The following is a 22,396-nucleotide window of genomic DNA, read 5'->3' on the forward strand; positions in this document are numbered from 1 at the left end:
TCCCATTGGCTTCCCGGCTCTCCATTCCCAATTCCCATTGGCCAGATTCCCCGTCAACCCACGCACAAACGCTTCAGCACGTAACCAGAAGGGGCCGTACCGTGGCCCCCTCTAGGCACCTCGTGTTCCCATTGGACAAGCTTCTTCCACCTTTCCGTAGGGCATTGGGCACTCGTGTGCCTGAAAAAAGCCATTCATTGCAAATTGATTGGACAAGCCCCTTGTCTGTTTTCACACGCCCGTCAACTCTTACGTAGTTATGTAGGAATAGGCCCTTTCTAAGGTGTTTACAGTGGTGCCTGAATATAACGAAGGGCTGGTGAGTCTTGGAGCGTTGCTGAAATTTCTCCTAGCGATAAAGCGAACCGAATTCTTCATTAAAATTCTGTCCAAACTTGTTTCCAGGGTATGGAGGGACCTAGGAAGAGTTGTTTGTTGTCACTAGAATCAGGCGCCTTAGTGGTCAGCACAGGGCTGGCTCTCAGTCGTTTCCCCGTGGTGCCGGCAAACGTTAACGTGCCAACATGGCGGGGAAGAAAGGAGTGATGGATTTGGGCTGCTTTGGGGTGTGCCTGCTAACGACGTTACAAGCGGTAAGGTCAGGGGGCTTGGAGCCATGAGTTTCTCAGTAAAGAGCTGAGGTCATGTGGAGAGGCCCAGCCGCTGCTTCTCTCTCCAGTGGTGGCTACTCGTGTTCTGGCAGTGCGATCGAAGGTGTAGTTCCATGGGAGTAAGCACTTCTGAGCACTATAGCATTTACTTTGAAGTCAAGAGAAATGCGGCTATCCGCAGGAAGGCGTATTAAATATTGAGACCTTTGATTGGAACGATCAAACATCATGACGACTTAAATGTTAATGCATGATAAACCTAGTATGATTTATTTGTGAAAATCGTTTTTGTAGGTAATATATTTTCACAATACAATTTGATTATATAGGATTAATTTATGTCGTTGCAGTTTGTTTACTGGACTGTGTCATAAGAAATAGTTAATAAGAGGGCTTTTTTTTTCAGCGGGAACCTGGTGGAACGGAGTTCTGGAATCTCTTGAAAATGGTCACATGGCTGGTGGCCCCGCCCCCTGATCTCCAGACAGAGGGGAGTTTAGATTGCCCTCCACACAGCGGCATGGAAGGCAATCTAAACTTCCCTCTGATGGTTGTTATGGATTTTCCGAGCTGTATAGCTGTGGTCTTCGCATTGTGGTTCCTGATGTTTCGCCAGCCGCTGTGACTGGCATCTTCACAGACACTGTGACACTGAGAGATCTCTGTCTTTTGGTGCTACACCTCTGAAGATGCCAGTCACAGCTGCTGGTGAAACGTCAGGAACTATAATGCCTAGACCACGGCTATACAGCCCAGAAAATCCACAACAACCATCGTTCTCCAGCCATGAAAGCCTTCGACAATAAACTCCCCTCTGTCTGGAGATCAGGGGGTGGGGCCACCGGCCATGTAACTGTTTTCACCAAAGACAATTTAAACTTTAAAAAACTCCCCCCTTTTTCCAGCTGACCCAAAGTGATGTCATTGTGCGGTCCTGAGTTCCACCACCTCTTTTCCCTGAAAAAAAGCCCTGGTTAATAATAATTCAATTTATATACCTCCCTTCAGGATGACTTAACAGCCACTCAGAGCGGTTTACAAAGTATATTATTATTATCCCCACAACAAAACACCCTGTGAGGTGGGTGGGGCTGAGAGAGCTAGAAGCTGTGACTGACCCAAGGTCACCCAGCTGGCTTCAAGTGGAGGAGTGAGGAATCAAACCCGGTTCTCCAGATTAGAGTCCCGCACTTTTAACCACTACACCAAACTGGCTCTCAAAAAGATGTCTTGGTAGAGATGAGAACTAAATGCTGTGCTATTGGGTACTCCCTGCTGATGTTGATATGCACCTACTAGGGAGTTTCCACACTGCTAAATGTGCCAGGGAAATTAATTATACTTTGTTTAAGATAAATCTCTGTGCTTGGCTTTATGCTTGTTTTCAAATTTTTCCACTACCATTCCCTGTTGTGTATAAGCCCTGTGGCGCAGAGTAGTAAGCTGCAGTACTGCAGCCCAAGCTCTGCTCAGGACCTGAGTTCGATACTGGTGGAAGCCGGGTTCAGGTAGCCGGCTTAAGGTTGACTCAGCCTTCCATCCTTCCGAGGTTGGTAAAATGAGTACCCAGTTTTTTGGGAGTAAAGTGTAGATGATTAGGAATGTCTCAGCTATTGATTGTATTGTATTTTCAGTCTTTCTGTGTATTAAGAAGGAGATGTCATGGAGACATTCCCTCATATTTTGCAGTCCTAAGAAATTGATAATTTTTGGACTTGTCCTAGGAGCACATAACATGAGTTTGTACTAGTTCTTGATTTTAAAAAAATGATTAGGAAAAAAAAGATTAATAATGGCCCTTTATTTCTGGTTTTAAAAGGATGCCGTTCATAATTTATTGCTTCTAATCTCTGGCAAGAATTTACTATTGGATAAATAGCTAATCTGAAAGACTTGCTATACATGTAACATTTAAAAATAATGTCACAAAACATAATAACATAACAGCAACGTGACTGTATCTCCTGCATAATGTACATGAAGTGAACAAAAGACTATTTTCCCATTCCTACATTTCAGTGTATAACATTGCCTTTCTTCCATATTAAAATATCAAAATTCTGTTGATACATGAAGAGAGTATTGGGTTATTATCAATAGGCTTTTAGTATGCTTTTTGCTATTTTAGCTAATGAAATTGCACTTGCGTGGTCTGTATGCTCTTTTTCAGTGTATACGTGTCTCCCAATAAAAACTACAAAAACTTTATATCAAACCCAGATTTAAAACAATAAACACTGTAATGTACAAAGGTTTGAGAAGTTTCAGTTTTAACAGTGTTTTAAATGTCCCAAGTGAAAGATTGACATCCTTATCCCATGCTTCAGCAAATACTCTATTCCAAGACCTTAGTGATACACTTGCAAACTTGCATGGTGTCTCATTCATTCCTTTTGCTCCAGGTCCAAGTGTTCAGTAAGAATAAATAAAAGCAATAGAAATATGAAACAAATCAAACTCAGAACAACCAAAAAGCAGTGAAAAGTGCAATTGTAAGCACAGTTGCATCTTTCTAAAATCTCTGAGGTCAATGAGCTTTGAACAGTGTAGATCTACCTAGGATTTCACTGCAGATCAGAAGTACAGTTCAATCATTATAAGCCTTGGTGAGTGAAATATTTAAATTGTTGCCTCATGGATTTGTCTGGGGAGGGTGAAGCAACACCACTGAAAAGGCCCTCTCCCTGGTTGCAATCCCCTGTTTAGAAGGCAAAAGCATCCTAAGGAAAGCCTCTGAAGAAGACCTTATTGGTTGGGCAGGTTGATGTGACAGAAAACACTCTTTCATGGACCTGGTTCCAAATGGTTTAAAGACATACAAAAATTATGTTCCTCATCATATTGCATTTTTTTTGTCGGGTAGTTGAATTTTGGTAAATAACATTCGCTGCACTTAAATAATTTCTTACTTTTAAGTGAAGAATTGAATATCCTTTTATTTTAGATATCTGTGTTTGGAGCAGAGTTATCATCAGAGGCATGCCGAGAGTTGGGCTTTTCCAGTAATTTGCTATGCAGTTCTTGTGACCTGCTTAACCAGTTTGGCTTAAGTGAGCTAGATCCATTTTGCAGAAAGTGTTGCCAAGAAGAAGCTCAGCCTGAAACTCGAAAGGTAAGTTTGATAATTAAAATAATAGAGGTAACCATTATTTGACATTGCAGTACTCTTTAAGCTAGTCCTATTGGCATTTCTAGCATTTGTAATTCCTCTTATTCTTGATGTGTCTACTTTAAGCATTTTGAGAGATTAGAGAAGGAACATATAACAATCAATGAAGGAAAACGTAGCCAATTTAAAATATTACATCAGACACTTAGAAGAATTATTGCTGTCTTTTAGCCTAATTTTTTTAACCAGGTAATTAGTTTCATTAAAATAGAAAATGTTATAAGCTTCAGAACAGAGTAATGTGATGATTTTAGTAATATCTACTGTACTGTATTATGCTATATCTACGTCATTAAAAATGGATTTGAGGAGTAGCAAACCTTTTTGTTTCGAATAGTTGTATGTTGGGCAAGGTGGGTTTCCCTTTTTTTTAATTATGGTTTGTTCGTGCACTTGCTGGCTGGTTTGTGGGGTTGTTGTTTTTATTCCCCTTTTCAGTGTCCTTACCAGTATACTTGCTGGCCCCAGTCAAGAAATAGTTGTGTGCAGTGCCCGAGACACCAGAGATAATGACTAGGGACACTCATCCATTTTCAAGTACAGATGGAAAAGTTCACTCCTGTCTGATTTCCATAATGCAAATACAGGCCCATCAGATAACTCTCGTCTAAATGTGTACTGTCGTGTACATGTACATATGGATGTGCTTTCAGTCTGCGCATGCAAGTTCCCAATGCAGTAAAAAAAATCTGTTCATGAAAGTTAGTTCCATATAAAAATATCTTTTGGTTATACCTATCATACTAGTTTTTGTTTTTACTGTCAATTGTATTTAACAGTAAACTGCCTTTTGCATTTACCAATAACTTGTGTTCTTGAACTGTCTTACATTGAGTGATACCTGATATTATTATGTTATTAAGATAAGTCATTCTGTTGTGCAAACAAATGGAAGTATAAGACTACCTGAATGTGTAGACTCTGACTGTAGCTACTGGTTATAGTGCACTGCTGGTAATGTATTCTTGATTACAGTGTGTGTTATTATGTGATCCTGAGCAGTTTAAAAGGAAACTGGCAAAATCTACATGTTCTGGGAGAACTGTGAGGCCTGCAGTATATGCAGGATGCTGACCATAGAGCTGTGGAATCTTTGGAAACTTTGAGAATATTAAATGTCATCTACCGACTCAAATGGTGTATCTAGTAAACTGGATCTGGTATGCTTATTGAATCTACATGGAAGTGGCTATTCAGAACAAGAGTTAAATTCATTCCATGTGGGGTCACAATTGAAAAATTTAATGTTTTTTTTTTTAAATACCAAGATTTCAGACCAAATACTATTGATTTCTATGGATGGGTATTTTAAAGTATTTGAAACTGGTTTTGAAAGGAGATTACTTTTTAGAGTGGCCAATTCTTACCATAGATATCTTTTACGAGTATCATACAATCATAGTTATCAGTGACATACAAAAAATATATCTGTTTATAAACTCGAATGTCTGCATATGGACTAATAAAATATCAAATTCTGGGGCAGGGGAGGGCTACCAGGGATAGAGAGGGCCCCTTGTGAAAAACATAGTAGAGGTTGGACTCCAGCTATATTGGAAACTCTGGTAGCAAAAGATAATGCATGTGCTAGCCTTGACTCACTGGAGTAGGGAAGGAAACAGCGGTAAAGGGGGAATTGAGCTTTGAGAATGCTTGTACTCTGAGCCTAATTTCTCTAGCCTGCCTCAGACTTATTAGATGCAAAGTGAAGATGCCTTTTTACAAATCAAAAGGACTCCAATGAATTGCCTACAGAACAAGTGCTGTCTTGGAGTACAGTGTCCAACCCCACAGTTACTCCAGGGGCAAAACAGAATTGCCCCTTCACTAACCAAAAACAAATCACATGTAGGAAGGAAAATGGACCAATTTGAAAACCTAAAAGAAAATGGGGATTTTTTTCACCTTTTAATTGCTACAGTAATCATGATTCTACATAAATCTGTATACTCTTATTTATCATAATTAATAGATGTCTGGTGAAACTTTAAGCAAGTGTAACTTATCTGGATGTGAATAGTTTTCTTCATTATATCCCCATTGAGAATTGTCTTAGCTTTGTACAAGGCTAACTTGCTATTTTTAGTAGATGAGTGCTCAATATTCACTACGTGGAGAGTGCCTTCTGGGTATTCCTGTGGATTCAGGGAGAGTCTTCAGTCAAGTGCCCTTCAGTTGTGTGCTTTGCTTTTCCAAAATTCTCTGCTCTGGGAACAGAATTTATCTTGAACTTATTTGTAGAGACTTCAGGGTTGCATTACGTACCAGTGGAAGCATCTCTGAATATTTTATCTTGAAAGAAGCCTAAACTAGAACTGCCAGCTGTCTTCATTATTTAGATAATTGAATCCCGGCAGTTTTTATCAGACAAAAATACTGTGGGTAACTGAAAAAAAGATTGGCATTTGCAGGTGATCTCATATGAATTTAATCTAAATGTTATCACTTATTTTTATTTCTGGATGTTGTCCAATTTTGGTAATGTGCTGAACAATAATTATTCCAGACTAATAATACTTAACCACCTAGTAGTTTCTCATAAAATTTAATGTATTTTTGGGAAAGAGTGATACACTTTCAGTTGTTTAGAAATAATGAAGAGGGCAGGCAGTTCTATGCCTCATTTAAAGATAAACTATTCCGAGAATATTCTTTCAGTAAAATGTAGCATAGGGAGGGATTGTAGTAGAAAAGAGGCAGGGAGGGGGAGAATTCTGCATCTGCACAACTATATCCTACCTACTGCTTTTCTCCAGCACATACTGACTTTTGCTTTTCATATCAGAGGCAAACATGATATTGGAAATTGCCACCAGATGTTTTAACGTTTGCCGTTACTAAGTAGAGAATCATGTTAGGAAATGCTGAAAGAACAGATAGGTGGAAGTAGCAAGGAAGGTGGCCACTGAAATAAAGCCGCATAAAAATGCATTCTTTGCAGGCTGGCCAATTCTGTAACAGTCATAATGGGATAGGAGGAGAATGAGAATGCATTTCAGGTGCCTCTTCACACTTGCTGAATTCTGTGCCCTTGTTCGTTGGTCTTCTTTCCCCAAGTCTGTGGGTTGCATTAGTGAAGAACGGTTTAAAACAAATCATGTTTGACTTAAAAGAGGCCTCATTAAATACTAATTCATTAAACTTGATGATACAAGGTCAGGGTAGACAGGGCAGGCATCAAGAGAGTAACAAGCATAATTAACACATTTTCAAATTGGTTAAGAATGTGGATATTTGTTAAATAGAGTATTGTTTCCTCAGTCTAGACTATCAGTAAACGGATATTGCTGCTTATCTGAGTACTCTTCAGATGTATGTATTTACACATGCTGTTGTGGCAGTTTGGCAGCTAAAGGTCATTGCTTATATATTACAGCATTTTGTAATGTGAGTTTACTGTACTTTCTGAATATTCAAGCAGAAAAACTTAACTTGGCCAACTGGAGGTATTTTTCAGTGCAGTCCTAAGCAGAGTTACTCCAGTCTAAGCCCATTGGTCTAAGCCCATTGGAATAACTCTGTTTAGGATTGCACTGTGAATGGTTACAGTATAAATACTGTTCAACAGGGACCTCAGTAGTTACTGATCATCAGACTACCTCTAGGAGGAAACATCTCAGTCCATCACTAATAATTTATCTCCTGTGGGCCTGCCTTGGCACCATTTCCTCCCATGCCTGCCACTCTTGTTAAGAGATACTCTTTGTCATGTTTTTACCAGCCCATACCCAAAGAGGTGAAGAACACATCTGACTCCGATGGCTATTTCATGTAACGTATTTCACTCTTCCGGTGACTGCTCCAAGAAATGGCATCATGGTTGATGGCTAGGGTAGGAGAGAAACATGTCAGGTTTCATCATGGGCGTAGCTATGCCTGGCACCTGATGAGGGGGTCTCAGAGGCACCCCGGCTAGACTCAGGCATCCCATCTGTGGACAGAGGGGGATATAAATCACCCTCTCAGTCACCCCTTTGGCTATTACGTCTCTTGCCTCCGCTCTGCCTCCCTTTGCTTCTTTGTATCCTCCTACTCTCACTCTCTCCCTCTCCGCTCCCAAACTCTCCACACCGCCCTCCTCTGCTGTCTCCTTTTTATGGAGCTGTCCTGGGCAAGGCTCCCACCTCTCCCTCAGGCGGCATCCTATCCCTGCAGGGGAACATTTCTGCGGGTTTGATGGATAGTTGCTTGGAGGGTGGGGCTGGCTGGCTTCCACCGGCCGCACCTGACCCGCTGCGGCTTGGGTGCCTCGTCTCTTCCTCCAGTGATGGGGCTGGGCGGGGCCCTGAGGGTCGCTCCTGTTGCGAGTCCCAGCTGTGAGGTGGCCCCATCTGAGGCAGTTTGGTCTGCAGCACCGCCCTCTCCTGCCGCCCTACTGGCTTTCTCAGGACTGACATCCTCCTTCTGCCCTGCCCCGGTGTGAACAGCAGTTTTCCATTCCGCTGCCCGTCGGGCCTCCGCGGTAGTGCCGTCGGTGGCTTCATCGCTGGCTTCCTGCCTTCTTCCATCTCCTTCTACTGATAAGTCTGGGGAGGGGGCTGAGCCTCAAACCCTGGACATTCCTAAACAGAGTCTTACCTTCCTCACTGTGCTTAAGTTTTGACATTTTAACTCTCAATGAATAAAGATGTTCAAAATTGAGATAGTCCTGAGACGCTCATTTTGGGAAATGAAGGGAGATGTTGGATGTGATCATTTTCAAGAAATTCAACTTAATTGGTAGCATAATTGTGAGATCTTTGAGTCAGGGAGAGCTGTCGCTACAGAATATCCCATCAACCTTGCATGTGCTAGGGAGCCATGCTGAACTCCCATACTTTATTTGTGCAGACATAACATAATTTATATAACAGTTGCATACACATGGAAAGTACTGGGACACAGCTGGTGAGCATGATTTTCTGCTTACGTGATGTTGCTTGTGCCCAGGTGTGATTCTTAGGATGCTCTCAAGATGCTCTTTCACTAATTGGGTGTACTATACCATTTGTCTAGAAATGACTTCTTTTGAGAGAAGTTATTTTAAAACCTGTGTTAGTCCAGGAGAATGCAGTTTGTCTCAGTATTTAAATCTACATACGGGGGGGGGGAGTTCCTTGACATGTTGAAAATTTCTTTTCTTTGTAGTTGTAAGAGCTTTAAATAAGTAGTAACATTTATGCAGCTGTATTGTCGAAGGCTTTCACGGCCGGAGAACGATGGTTGTTGTGAGTTTTCCGGGCTGTATTGCCGTGGTCTTGGCATTGTAGTTCCTGACGTTTCGCCAGCAGCTGTGGCTGGCATCTTCAGAGGTGTAGCACCAAAAGACAGAGATCTCTCAGTGTCACTGGTGCTTGATGTGCTAATCTTCTCTGAAGGGCTATTGTCGAGTATAGAGTGTTTTGTTAGCCTGGTGTTTTTCAGAACTGGAAACCATGCTCTGTTCATTCTTAAGGTTTCTTCTTTCCTGTTGAAGTGACACTGAGAGATCTCTGTCTTTTGGTGCTACACCTCTGAAGATGCCATCCACAGCTGCTGGCGAAACGTCAGGAACTACAATGCCAAGACCACGGCAATACAGCCCGGAAAACCCACAACAACCATTTATGCAGCTCTTCAGGAAAAAATGTTAATCTCTCTAAAGATAAAGGTAGTCCCCTGTGCAAGCACCGAGACATTACTGACCCATGGGGGGACATCGCATCCCTACATTTTCTTGGCAGACTTTTGTTACGGGGTGGTTTGCCATCATCTACACTTTACCCCCAGGAAACTGGGTACTCATTTTACCAACCTCAAAAGGATGGAAGGCTGAGTCAACCTTGAGCCAGCTATCTGAACCCGGCTTCTGCCAAGATCGAACTCAGGTCGTGAGCAGAGCTTGGGCTGCAGTACTGCAGTTTACCACTCTGCGCCTCGAGGCTCTTGTGTTAGTCTCTCTACAGCTATTTTTAAAAAGACGACTTGCCCACAGATCATGATCTAAAAGAATGAAGGTTGGCAAGGGGAAAGCATTTTTATTGGTTTTTAAACAGAAAGTTTCTCCTACGATTCCATTGAAATCAATTGGGTTAGACTGGAGTATGCTGTGTAAGTTATTGTTAGTAACAATTCCAGAAGAAGGCTCAAATTCCTACACTATCAAGTTTTGTAATTCTCTAGGGACTCCTTTCTCCAGCTCAGCCTTAACGACATTGAGCTTCTCCTGGTTTATCGCTATTACTGATCTCATTTTAAAGCCCAGTATTTCTTCCATTAATTTTGCTTTTGGTCCTCAATCTGATAGCAGTAATACTGAATAAGACTTCAGATACAACTTATAGATTCAGGGAACAGAAGGTATTTGTTAGTTAAGAACTGTGTCACTAAAGCATTCTCTTTCTGTGTACATAAATGTCTGTAGGTTTTAAGAATTTTTAGATTAAAATGTTGTTCAAAAGCCTTAAACAAAATGCCCATTGATTTTCACATTTAGGTTATGGCTAGCCTGCTATCCATGCAGAGGACAGGAAACCAATGAGTGTGAATAGTAAGGGGGTAGGCCAGTCCAGATTATTCTTCCCATTTGTCCAGTGGCAGCTGGCAGAGCACTCTTACTCTGGGAGTATGGAGCAATTCAGGCCTGCACATGAGGCTCCTCTTACCAGGAGCAAGAGTGCCTCCCCTAGGGAGGCTGTGTTACTAAATGTATTTCAAGAAGGCATCTATCATCAAGCACCATCATCTGAGTTGACCATGGCTCAGAAGTAGAGCATCTGCTTGGCATGGAGAAGGTCCCAGATTCAATCCCTAGCATCTCCAGTTTAAAAAATATCAGGTAGTAGGTGATATAAAAGTCCTCTACTTGTGACCCTGGAAAGCTTTTGCCAATTTGAGTAGATATTGGCTTTGATGGATCGTTGGTCTGATTCATTGTTAGGCAGCTTCATGTGCGTCCATGTGAGGAAAGGGAAAGGGCAGAAAAAAGAAGAAATACCAGACCAACATGTTCCTTTCTTCCATGATTCTCTCTACCTTGGTTACTCACTTTCTTTTCTCTGCCTGTAGCGCTTCTGTGTTCTGTCCTCTTCATGTGGAAGGGATGGGTTGTAGCTGTAATGTTTCCATTTTTAAAAAATGAGATTATCTTTCTAAGACAGTTTTTAAAAGCTTAGAACTTACTTAGCATTTTCAGTTTTCAAAGGGCTTTGTGCACATTTTTTTTGAGTCCCTAAAACTATGCTATAGGGAAGACCAGAATTATTATCATCACAGGTGGTAGATGCATCACAGAGAGTGGCTTGCCTAACAGTGAATTCATAGTAGACGTATGATTTGAGGCATGGATCTCCCAAACAACATTTTATTTTAGCTAACATCGGATCTTTAATGTAAAACTAACATCCCAGTTCTAAACATATGCTTGGATGTAAATCCTGCTGAGTTAAATAGGATTACAGTCCTAAAACCTCATATTGTTATTGACAGTGTTGAAGCTGTCAGAAGTAAACCTTTGAAAAATGAAATCCTTTAACAACATTGATAGACTGAAAATACTACATTTAGCAAACAATTTGATGTCCATGATAGGAGTAATTAACATTATTAGTCAAAGCTAAAGTATGGTACATATGATTCCATACTTTCTACTATAAATTATAGTGATGATTTGTTTGTGAGATTTCTCATAGGCCCTTCAACAATTATCCTGGCAATCCAGAGTAAATGTAAATTAATGTTAGTATAATAGCAAATGTATTTACTTATATACCTCATTTACACCCCACTTTACTCCCCTATGGGAACCGAAAGTGGCGTATGTCATTCTCCATTTTATTCTCACAAAAACCCTATGAGGTAGGTTAGGATGCAAGTTTGTGACTGGCCAATGGTCACTGTGACATTCCCTCATCTAAAACAACAAAAATGGCACCAGAGGCATGTTTTAAAATTCCAAAAATAACTAACTAGTTTATTTACTTTAGTGAGGTACGGTCAGGTGAAATCAGGGGTTGAAAATTTCTGTGGTAATTCTCTGTGGTAAAATCAAGACATGAACAGACTTCAGTTCTTATGCTTTTTACAGATACTTAAAGGCTTCTGTTTCGAGCCTTTGGTTCCCTTGTTTTCCCCCAAGCACTCTAGTATACTTTCTTTTAGTATTCTCTTTCTCTTCTGTAGTTAGGAATGCTGGTACCCACTTTCTAGTACCCCAATGCCCTTCACACACCAGTGCTTTCCTTCATTTGTTAACTAAATCTGAAGATCTCCACAGGCAGTTTCCAACCACACCCGACCAGGGATCTCTTCATTCTCCAGAACTACCTCCCTGTTTCACTGGGTAGGGAAAAGGTCTTTTCCTTAGAAAATCTATCTCCTTTCTTTGGCCCGTTTAGGAGTCTGCACCTACTTCCTAAACCTCCTTGCCAACTTTCCCCAGTTCTCCTGCCGGTGTTAAAACAGCTCTCCTTTAGGACTCCTCCTCCCCGAATTCTTTTTCTGATAGGACTGAAAACAGACCCTCCTCTTTCTAACTCATGCTACTCTTATCAGATCTCTTGTAGAAGCCTGTCACTCAAACCTCTCTGATTTTGTGAGGGATTAACCCTTAATAGTCCTGCATCTGTGTGTGTACAGCACGTCCAAACATGCAGTCTGTCACAGTCACCAAGCAATCGTCCAAGGCAGCGGGGGATCAGAACCTGGGTCTCCCAGATCTTAAACCAACACTCTAACCATGACTATATTAACCTGTTGCATACCAGTCTAAGAAAAGAGCTCCTCATGCACTAGTATCCTTCCATGTGGATGATGCTTCCTGAATCAGGAATTGTGGGCATAAAAGATGCACATTTTAGATGGTTATCAGAATACACGTTCAAATACTCATCTAAGCGCAGATGTTGTCCACCAACTCTGCACTGCTTTCAAGAAATGAGGGTTTGGGTGCACATACAAATGTGTATCACAGTCCATAGTTCAATCACGCACACATACTTTTTTTAAGCACAACTCAAGCTCGATCAGGACACTGGAGTTCTGATTCTGTTGAAAATAGTGAGTTTTCCTTTGAAGTTAATGAGAACTAGATTTCATCTCTGTACTGAAAAAACAGATTGTAGAGCTTCGTTTCTTATGCAATTTCTGCTTGCAATGAGCAGAATATTTTGGCAACAGTAAATAGTTGTGAAGAATTGTCCTAACCCTGGAGAATTTGCACCAAACAATGCACTTGACTGCTTTCAGTGTCCGCACATTCTGTATCCAATTTCAGGCTAATTCTGACGCCTGCTTTTACAGCATTACTTTAGACAGCTGCACATTGTAAACCTCAGCCTCTCCAGTGCAGAATAATGCTGGTGTGTGAAACACGAAAGGATGAAATGGAGGCGAAGGTAACTGTGCATGAAATTGTAGCAGCAGAAGAAATTGCCAACATTTTGCAGTTGCTGAAAATAGCTGCACTTAAGAGTGTCTGTTGTATGCCTTCATCATTTAATCGTATCAAAGAAGCATGTGTCCTTAATTTTAGGTAAATATGATAGTTAAAAGGAGCAGGATCCTCTAAATGTTGGTTATGGATTGTACCGTGGTTGTGTATAAAAAATCATAGTGCTGCTTGATGTTTACAGTCCCCCAAAGGAATTTTAGCTGGGCTGTTGGGTAGTACTGTCAATAACATCTTACGTTTTCTAAAGGATTGCCATTTTTTAAAAAACTGTTTGCAGTATTCCCCCAGAAAAAATAAGATCCATTTAAATGTGTACTCTAAATCATACTCTTAAAAATGTGGGGACAGTCAGGGGGTTCATTTTTTAAGTGTACAGTATTTTAATGTATCCGTTATTGGTTGTTTTCAGTTATGCCTGTATGGATGATGACAAAGAACTCAGGAGCCTCATCCTAGGTGACTTGGGCCGACACCTCTAGCAGAAACCTCAGACTGGTTGCTGTACCAGGAGATTGGAAACCTGTGTAATTAAGGATGATAAAACATACCCCAAGAACATACCCCATCAGTCTTTTGGATGTAGCTACCAGTCTTCATAGCAGCTTCAGTCTGAATAAACTAGAACAGGGGTCCCCAATGTAGTGGGCACAATTATGGCCGCCACCATCTTTTCTGGTGCCCACCAAGTGTTTTTAGAAAATGGATGGGGCCAGGTGATGCTTTGAAAAACGTGGCTTCTGATTGGCCATTTGAGTATTGATTGGCTGTGCAGATTTTTTCTAAAAAAATTGCTTTGGCAGAAACTGCTTCCACAGCATATTCAGTCACACAGTGACTGGAGGTAAGCTGTGGCAGCCATTTTGTGGCTGGCACCATCTCCTGCAGCAACCAGATTGTAACAGCCATATTGTTACTGCACCCACCGCACTGTGTCAGAGTTCCAAATGTGCCCACAGCACAGGCTCAAAAAGGTTGAGGACCTCTGAACTACAGGAATTGGGGGAAGCTTACAGAGTTCTTTCAGATATAAGTGTGTTTCTAAAAGGGACCATACCACAGTGGCTCATTGTTTTAGTTTAGTACACTTGGTTCATAAATATGTTAATAGAAGCCATTTGATGTAGCTTTTGTTAACTAATCCTTTACCATTTTTTTAAAACATTAAAAGATTGTATTCTAATTCTACCATAGAAGAGGGAGGACTGTAATGAATCAGCTATGGAAGAAGTATAGATTGGACAAGGTATTAAGCAAGGTTGCCTATTGGCTCTTTTCCTTTTCGTCCATGAACTGTTAGCTTTTCTTCCCACCATCAATAAGATACCAAATTTTTCTGGTGTTATTACATGCATGTGACATCTTTCTGCTTTCAGTCACCCAGGTGGGTCTTAGAAGATTTCTTGGAACATTTGGGGAATATTATAAGGAAGAACAATTTATTATCGAAGGCTTTCACGGCCGGAGAACGATGGTTGTTGGGGGTTTTCCGGGCTGTATTGCCGTGGTCTTGGCATTGTAGTTCCTGACGTTTCGCCAGCAGCTGTGGCTGGCATCTTCAGAGGTGTAGCACCAAAAGACAGAGATCTCTCAGTGTCACAGTGTGGAAAAGATGTAGGTCATTTGTATCTACTCAGGAGGGGTGGGGTTGAGCTGAGTCATTCTGTAAGAGTTTCCCAGGGTGTGGAATGCTAATGGCGGGAGGCTTCACTGAATCCTGAGGAGGTTCTTTTGCATATGGATTGGTGCTTGATGTGCTAATCTTAGCACATCAAGCACCAATCCATATGCAAAAGAACCTCCTCAGGATTCAGTGAAGCCTCCCGCCATTAGCATTCCACACCCTGGGAAACTCTTACAGAATGACTCAGCTCAACCCCACCCCTCCTGAGTAGATACAAATGACCTACATCTTTTCCACACTGTGACACTGAGAGATCTCTGTCTTTTGGTGCTACACCTCTGAAGATGCCAGCCACAGCTGCTGGCGAAACGTCAGGAACTACAATGCCAAGACCACGGCAATACAGCCCGGAAAACCCCCAACAACCAACAATTTATTAATTACATTAAAATATTAAAACATACGAGGCCATATTTAACAGGTGAACCCTGTTACGTAAGTGGGCATTGGGGGGAAATGGCTCAAACAATGTTTTTAACTATTCAGAGCTGTATTTTCATTAGTATTTTAATGCAATGCTCATTTTAGCTGTGGCCAAGTTACCTATATCTTGATCCTTTGATTTTAAAAACATTTTATTACTCTAGCAAGAATCATTTAGAGGATCTAGCTCTTAGCATCTTTGAGGGTAAAGCAGTTGTTTCAAATATGGATCAGAGATCTGGGACATGGAGAAGTAGGGTGAGCTGAAAACTCTCAAGAGTTTTCTAAGAAGTTTATTATTGCTGTCAACGAGCATCAGTGGAACTTGTTAGTGCAGAGGTTGGTTTCCATGTAGTACTACTCTGATCTGTAAGACTTGGTGCATATCAACATTTTTTTAAAAACACCTTGAAAAGGGCAATTGGGTGCATCACAGTTAAAGTTTTAGGAGGATATACTCACTGGGTTTCTAGGTTTCTAAACTTTTTGTGAACTGTTACATGGAAAATATGTGGATTTGATCAAAGCTGCATATCTCTGGAGATGATGTGGCGTTCTAAAATTATATCTATAACAATAAGAATTTTTCTCCCTCAGGTAGGGTTTTGCCCCTTATAGAATGCCTCTCTTTTCAGTGACAGCGTCGTACAGTAGTTAGAGTAAGACTAGGCTCTTTGAAACCCAGTTTCAAATCCCTACACAGCCATGAAGTATACTGGGTAATCTTATGTCTCTCCCCGCCCCCCAGCCTGCTCTACTGTCATACAAATGAGGAATGGGAAAACCATGTACACCGCCTTGAGTTTCTTGGAGGAAGGGAGAAAGTTCATGTGGAAGAGGGATGTATGCAGGCAGGCAGACTTATCAACCTGAAAGATTATGTAGATTTACAAGCAGATTGAGCAAACAGCAAAGCCTTAAAAAAAATCTTTTACAAGATGTAGATTCTGCCATCATTCAGTAGAAGGTTTTGAAATAATTGGAAGCATTTTAGTTAAGTTTAAGCTTGGACAAAGATTTAAAGATGCAACTTAGTAAGATTAATGCCTGTCAGTGTTGGTCAGACCCTTGTCAGCGTTGTCTGATCTACAATAGACTTGGATAAATGTGGAATCAATGCAACAGACAGAGACAAAAAACAGCTAGTTCTAGCTGCCTGAAGTTGTGACATTGGTAGTTTTCTACTCAATACAGCTTTTGAATAAGCACAAACATGGCTGCTCTTGGGTTAAGATGACTAAAATCAGTGACCCAGATTCAAAGCTCTGTAGGTGGAGTTAGGTTTATGCACTAAGACTCTGCCTGCCAGTGGTTATTTTCTGTATACCTCCTGAATTCTCTTCAGGGGATTCCTGAAGAGAGGTACCTCATGAAGGGCAAGGAGCTACTACCAGAAGGAAGTTATGCTTCTGTGCTCAGAGTAACATTAGTGATTTCAGCTTGTGCATGGCAGTGTTTAGATCCTGGACAATGTTCAAGACAGCATATACCATATTTCTGCCATGTCTATAAATTGTTGTCCTTCTACTTCAGCTATTATTTGCATTCATATACAGCCATTAATTGCATAGTAAAATGACTGTCAGAAAATTCAGTTTCATGATGTACTTACAGTGCAATCTTATGCAGAGTTACTCCAGTCTAAGTCCATGGAAGTCAGTGAGCTTAGGCTGGAGTAACTCTGCATAGGATTGTACAGTATGTCACTCACATTTCAAATATAAAAAGAGAAACGCAATCTCACCTTTCTACTGTTTAATACATATCAGTACATAAGATGAAAATTGCTTACTTTTGCTTTTGTGTTGCTTATAGCTGCTTTTAAGCAATTTATAAATTTTAAAAAGTGGAGTAAAACCACTGGTTATTTTTTAATATTTTTTTGTGCATTAGTCAGTGGTCAAGTAAGTTTGAGGTCTTTCTTCAGCTTGGTTTCTACAGAGATCCATGCTGCAGAGTATGCCTGAAGCAAAAGCAGTTGGCAGCACTTGGACCTGTGAGATTTGTTGGTTAATTCAGTTCTGTGGACCTACTATAATTGCAGAAAAGCTTAAGGTGCATAGAAGATAATTTAAGAAATGCTTCACTGTTAGTTAAGGAGCCTTCAGTTTTTCTGTTTATTCTATTGCAGATAAAACAAACAATAAAAATACAGAGGGTACAATGCAAACAAAAGTTTACTGATCTCTTAGTCACAGTTAAGTCATCAAGAGCAGCAATCCACATGCTCTCCCTCTCTCCCGCGGTAGCACATTTCTGCCTTCAAGCCAATACTAAGCATGCTTAACTTAAAGTAACATATTGCAACCAAATTTCGAAGCTGATTTGCAAACCCTGTTTAAAGATAATCAGCAGGGCTCATTTCGAGGGGGAACGCGCCGGAACACAGTTCCGGCAGTTCCCCAAAGAGGTCACATGTCAGGTGTCACCACCCACCTGACTCTCAGCCATTTTGGGCCCGTTTCAGCCTGGATTGGATTGGGGCTGAAACGGGCCGGATCGGGCCTCTGATGGGCGGTGGATTACTCTCCCACTCAGCAGCGGGCCGATCCTGACCATTTTGGGCCCCCTTTTGCCATTTTGGGCCCAATTTCGGCCCTGAATGGCCAGGATTGGGTCCAAAGCAGCCAGGATAGGTGATGTCAGGGGTGTGGCATATGCAAATCAGTTATGCTAATGAGACACCTCTGGTGATGGCAAGGGGTGTGGCATATGCTAATGAGTTATGCTAATTTGTTCCTCCTGCTCTCTTTCTATGAAATGACCCCTGATAATCAGTGTTAACCTTTGTGCGGGTGTAACATTACCTGGTGGTTAGCACTGCAAAGGAAATGGAGACAGGACTTGGTATGGAGAGTACAAGCCCAGGGGACACAGATCCAGAAACTATACATCCAGCAGGCTAGACGCTCCAACCCAATCCTTACATAGGTAAATGTGAATAAATCCCGTGCAAACTTGAGAGAGAAACATAACAAAATAATTTTTAATTGCAGATTGTTTCCATTAGTCTGTCATAGCAAACACTTGTACTATACAGAACTAACTAAAAAGTGAGTTAATGTTGCCCTGGGTTTTGGAGATCTCTGTTGTTCCTGCTTTGGTTTCATGGCAAAAGACAATCCTTCACTCTAATGATCCACATTACAGTATTCATAGAAGTAACCTTTGGATTTCTGGAGCACCTAACAATAATTATATTCATTATGTATATGCCTATTATTCACCTCATGTGTCTTTCACAGATATAAACATTAACCTGTCTGTGTGAGAATGGTGACCTTACTGTGTGTAGATGTCTCTACAAACACAGACATGACTGCCCTTACAGTGAAATCCTAAGCAGAGTTACTCCAGTCTAAGCCCATTGACTTCAATGGGCTTAGACTGGTGTAACCCTGCTTAGGATTTCACTGTCAACCATCCTTGATCTTTATTGTAGTCTTTCTCATGGGCATGGAGTTCACCTGCATTCTGCCCTTAGGTCAGTGCTTCTCTAAGTGGAATATGCTTCACGTGCTAACTTAACCAGCCATCTCTGATGTCAGAGGATATTTAACCCCATGTTTACTTCTGTGTAAAATTCCATATTTTGATGCTGGATTGACATGTGATATATATTTAACACAGCTACTTCAAAGATTATATTGTTCAGATTTATCCCACAACAAAGTTGGGTAATGGATTAATTTAAACTCTCAGTTGTGTTTTCCTTTGGCTATATGCTAGCCGTCAAATCAAATGCTGTCTATCTTTTTGTATTCCATTCTATTGCTGACCCTCAGCTGCTGTGGAATTGAAGTGTCTTTTTCTGTTTAACATTCTGATTGTTATTTATCAATCTGTTTATCATGTGCCAGCCATATTTACCAATTTATGAGCCTGACATCAATTAAAACCCCTTCCAAACTTGTGTTGTAATTAGGTTGCATTAATACATTCTATTAGATTATAATAGTAGATTATAATAATAAAAAATACATCTTTTTTTAAGCATCTCTTTTTTTCCATCCGGGTTGTGTTAGTTTGGATCCAAATAAGGGGAAAGTGAGCCCACCATCAGAGATTTTGCTTTCTCCGGCAGTTCTTGCTGCCAAAGATCCTGCTTGTCAGGCTGAATGGCAACCTCTGTCTTCAGCAGCAAAAACAAAAGTTCCAGCTGAGAGTATGTGTTCCCTTGTGTTTGTGGTCCTTCTCTGGATCTTGCACATGCTGTTTCTTGTCATTGTCCCAAAATACTGAACAATTTTTCCTATGGTGGAAAGATCTCTTTTTTGCTTATTGCAGATTGCTGAATGAAAAAATAGCAATAATCACTAACTTTTCCACTTGTCTGAACCTGTTCCCTATCAGTTATTCTGCATGCACATCATGGGCAGCAGCCATTAATACTCTGGTATGTTTGCCAGTAACAAGTGCTATCTGTCTGCCTTCCGGCCTTATGCTATAGGCCTTCAGTCTGGGCAGAGAGACCAGACTGGAGTCGGCCCTTCTATCGCATTGCAATTAGGGAATGAATATACAGTGTGTTCTCTCTCTTGTTTCTCCTCCTAGTCTGGAGATATTGGCATCACTTCTGTGGCTTTGTTAAGGTTCTTGTCAACCTTAACAAGTTACCTGGAAGCTTTTTTATTTTTTCACTTTTCACAAATCACCAGACAAGCTAGGACAACCACAGGAAAGGAAGCACATAGTATCAGAGAACTTGGAAGACTAGTAGTGCAAGCATGATGGGTGCTAATGTAACCAAGGCATTTAAGGGAACAAATTGCCCCCCATCCAACTTAATGCACTAGTGCTAATATGCCAGTATACGAAAATAATTTTCACAGTGCTTTTATAAATCCGCTTTTCCAGTAGTGGATTTATAAATGTACTGTAAAAATTACTCATTTTCAAAAAACTATTCATTTTCAAAAGAAGCACCATTTTGTGTAGCAGTGAGATAAGAGAGGTAGAAATATATGAACAGCATGGATTTTAGAGAATAACTTTATCTACATTGCATTTCAGAGTCTCCAGTTCAGAGGAATTGATAATAGAAAGCATTTAGTGCTTTGGGCTAATTTTTCTTTGAGTGACCTGATTTTACTTCATTTGAAAGTCTGTTTCATTCTGTTACACTAATTAAAATACAGCTGTCAGCTTTCTGACTCTTATTTTTAGTTCTTTACAGCCTTTATGTCTCTGGGCTTCTTCCAGAGGCTCTGTCAAAGAAGTTGTAATTGTTCATTGGGCCAGATTCTCCTACTATTCATGCTAATGTCTATTGAGAGTGATTCTTTAACCAATTAGTTTTTCCAGTTTGTGTATTTTGATTACCAATGAAACTTTGAAATCTTCCCAAGCCTCATAGTACATTACCAGTGTAGTGCAACCATTTGAGTAGGATGTAGAAGAGGATTGCTTGAGTTTTTTTTTTAATTGCTTCCAAAAGTTATACGCATAAGCAGGATAGATATAGGAAGCAGATCTCACCTCACCACTGGTAGGTACTATGAGGTGTGGGACTAAAGTTGGTCCATTCAGAGTGAGGGATGGGGAAGCATGTTCCACATGCATTTTAGCTGTACAGTGTTAAATAATATTTCTTGACTTGTGAGTAAGATCTTGCTAGAGACCTGAAGACCAACAACCCATCTTTCTCTTTGTCCACTTGGGTATTGATTGGTCTCGGAAACAATGTGCCACTCATCTATGCATATACAAGCTCTTCCATTGCTTAACAGTTCTGGGATGATGACCTAGTATTTTGCATAAGCTTTTCATTATCACTTCTTAGAGTTCCTGTCACATAGACTTCAAAGCATCAGCTCGGACCCAGTGGAGGGGGCTTTCCTTGCCTTCCCCACCATTGCTGCTACAGCTCAAAATGCTGTTTCTTAAGGATAGAGGGCCCACAGGAATAACATGAAGGGGGATTTGGGGGGGCTGTTGCAAGAGAGGAATTGGCAAAAATCACATCCTTCCATTAGTGGAAATCCTCCACATGATCCAACCCATTTGTTGGGGCAGTGCAACTTGGTGCCTTCTATTTTTGCTTCTTTATGCATGCCCTTTGGCCGAGAAGAGAAATGGCGGCTCCCCTGGTAGTGCACTGCCTCTATAAATACTAGCATTTTATGATTTATTTCGTTTTTGGTGGGAGGGGAACTAATGTAGTACTGAATTTAAAAAGTTTGAAAATAAAATTGATAATGAAAATAGCAGGCAGGCTATAAGCACTCTAATACAGTTTCTGAAATAAGAAAATGCAGGTGACTGTAGGCCCATGGAGGTATTTGGTAAGCAAATAGACGGCTGGGGCATTATGCAGCCTGCGTTAAACACTGAGGTCCGTGGGAAAAAGCACATGCTTGACTTTCCTGTTGAAATCAGGGTAACCTAGAAGTGAGCAAGCCTTGGCTGGATTGAACCTTGATTTAAACTGTTTAAGTAAATTATTTGGCTGAACAAAATAGTAACAGATGATAATGTCAATCGTAATATTGATATCTTAATTGTCAGGTCAAAATCTAATGAATAAATCTTGTTGATTAATTCAGATAGTATTTTTGGCCAGACTTCATCCAGTTGAATCCTGAAGTCATCTCTGAAATTATTCAGGATATTTGCCATGCTAAACAGACACGGAGATCTTGGGCAATAACACTAAATCAAATATTTGCGGTTATTTAAAACTGACAGATTTTCCAGGTTTCCCATTCATATTTTAAATATGAGTTCTGTATTTTTAAAAATTCCCTTAGAACTCATTCACTTTAGACTTGTTAACATCCCTTGATAATTGTATTAATGTTGGTAGGCACCAAATAAATGGTCTGTCAATATGGAATTCCATTGCATATCAGTTCTCAAATACTGTAAATTATCTGTTGTCATATATAAAATAAGGATATCAGGTATTGAGTAAATATTCTTATATTTGTAAACTGTCTAAAAAAAGTTTGTCATTGAAATTTGCAGTGGAGAATTTTGTAGTATTACTTGCCAGACAGCTTGTCTGAAGAAAGCTAGCTAGCAACAGAACTCTCAAACTAGCATTTATAGATAGTTCTATATAAGTAAAGAGCATAGAAAGCATTCATAATGATTTTGGCTCA

The 22,396-nt window shown here is 40.5% G+C and overlaps 1 protein-coding gene across 1 annotated transcript in view; it reads left to right on the top strand.

The window, feature by feature from the left end:
* The first annotated feature begins 494 nt into the window (after nucleotides 1–494).
* The window catches only part of SELENOF (selenoprotein F), a 42,836-nt gene continuing 20,934 nt past the window's right edge, over nucleotides 495–22,396 (top strand). The window contains exons 1-2 of the mRNA XM_054981467.1: nucleotides 495–593; nucleotides 3,556–3,723. Of these exons, the coding sequence (XP_054837442.1) occupies nucleotides 525–593; nucleotides 3,556–3,723 (237 nt within the window). The 5' untranslated portion in view covers nucleotides 495–524. The remainder of the gene's footprint in view (nucleotides 594–3,555; nucleotides 3,724–22,396) is intronic.

The sequence above is a fragment of the Eublepharis macularius genome, chromosome 5, assembly GCF_028583425.1.
Source record: "Eublepharis macularius isolate TG4126 chromosome 5, MPM_Emac_v1.0, whole genome shotgun sequence".
NCBI classification, from domain to species: Eukaryota; Metazoa; Chordata; class Lepidosauria; order Squamata; family Eublepharidae; genus Eublepharis; species Eublepharis macularius.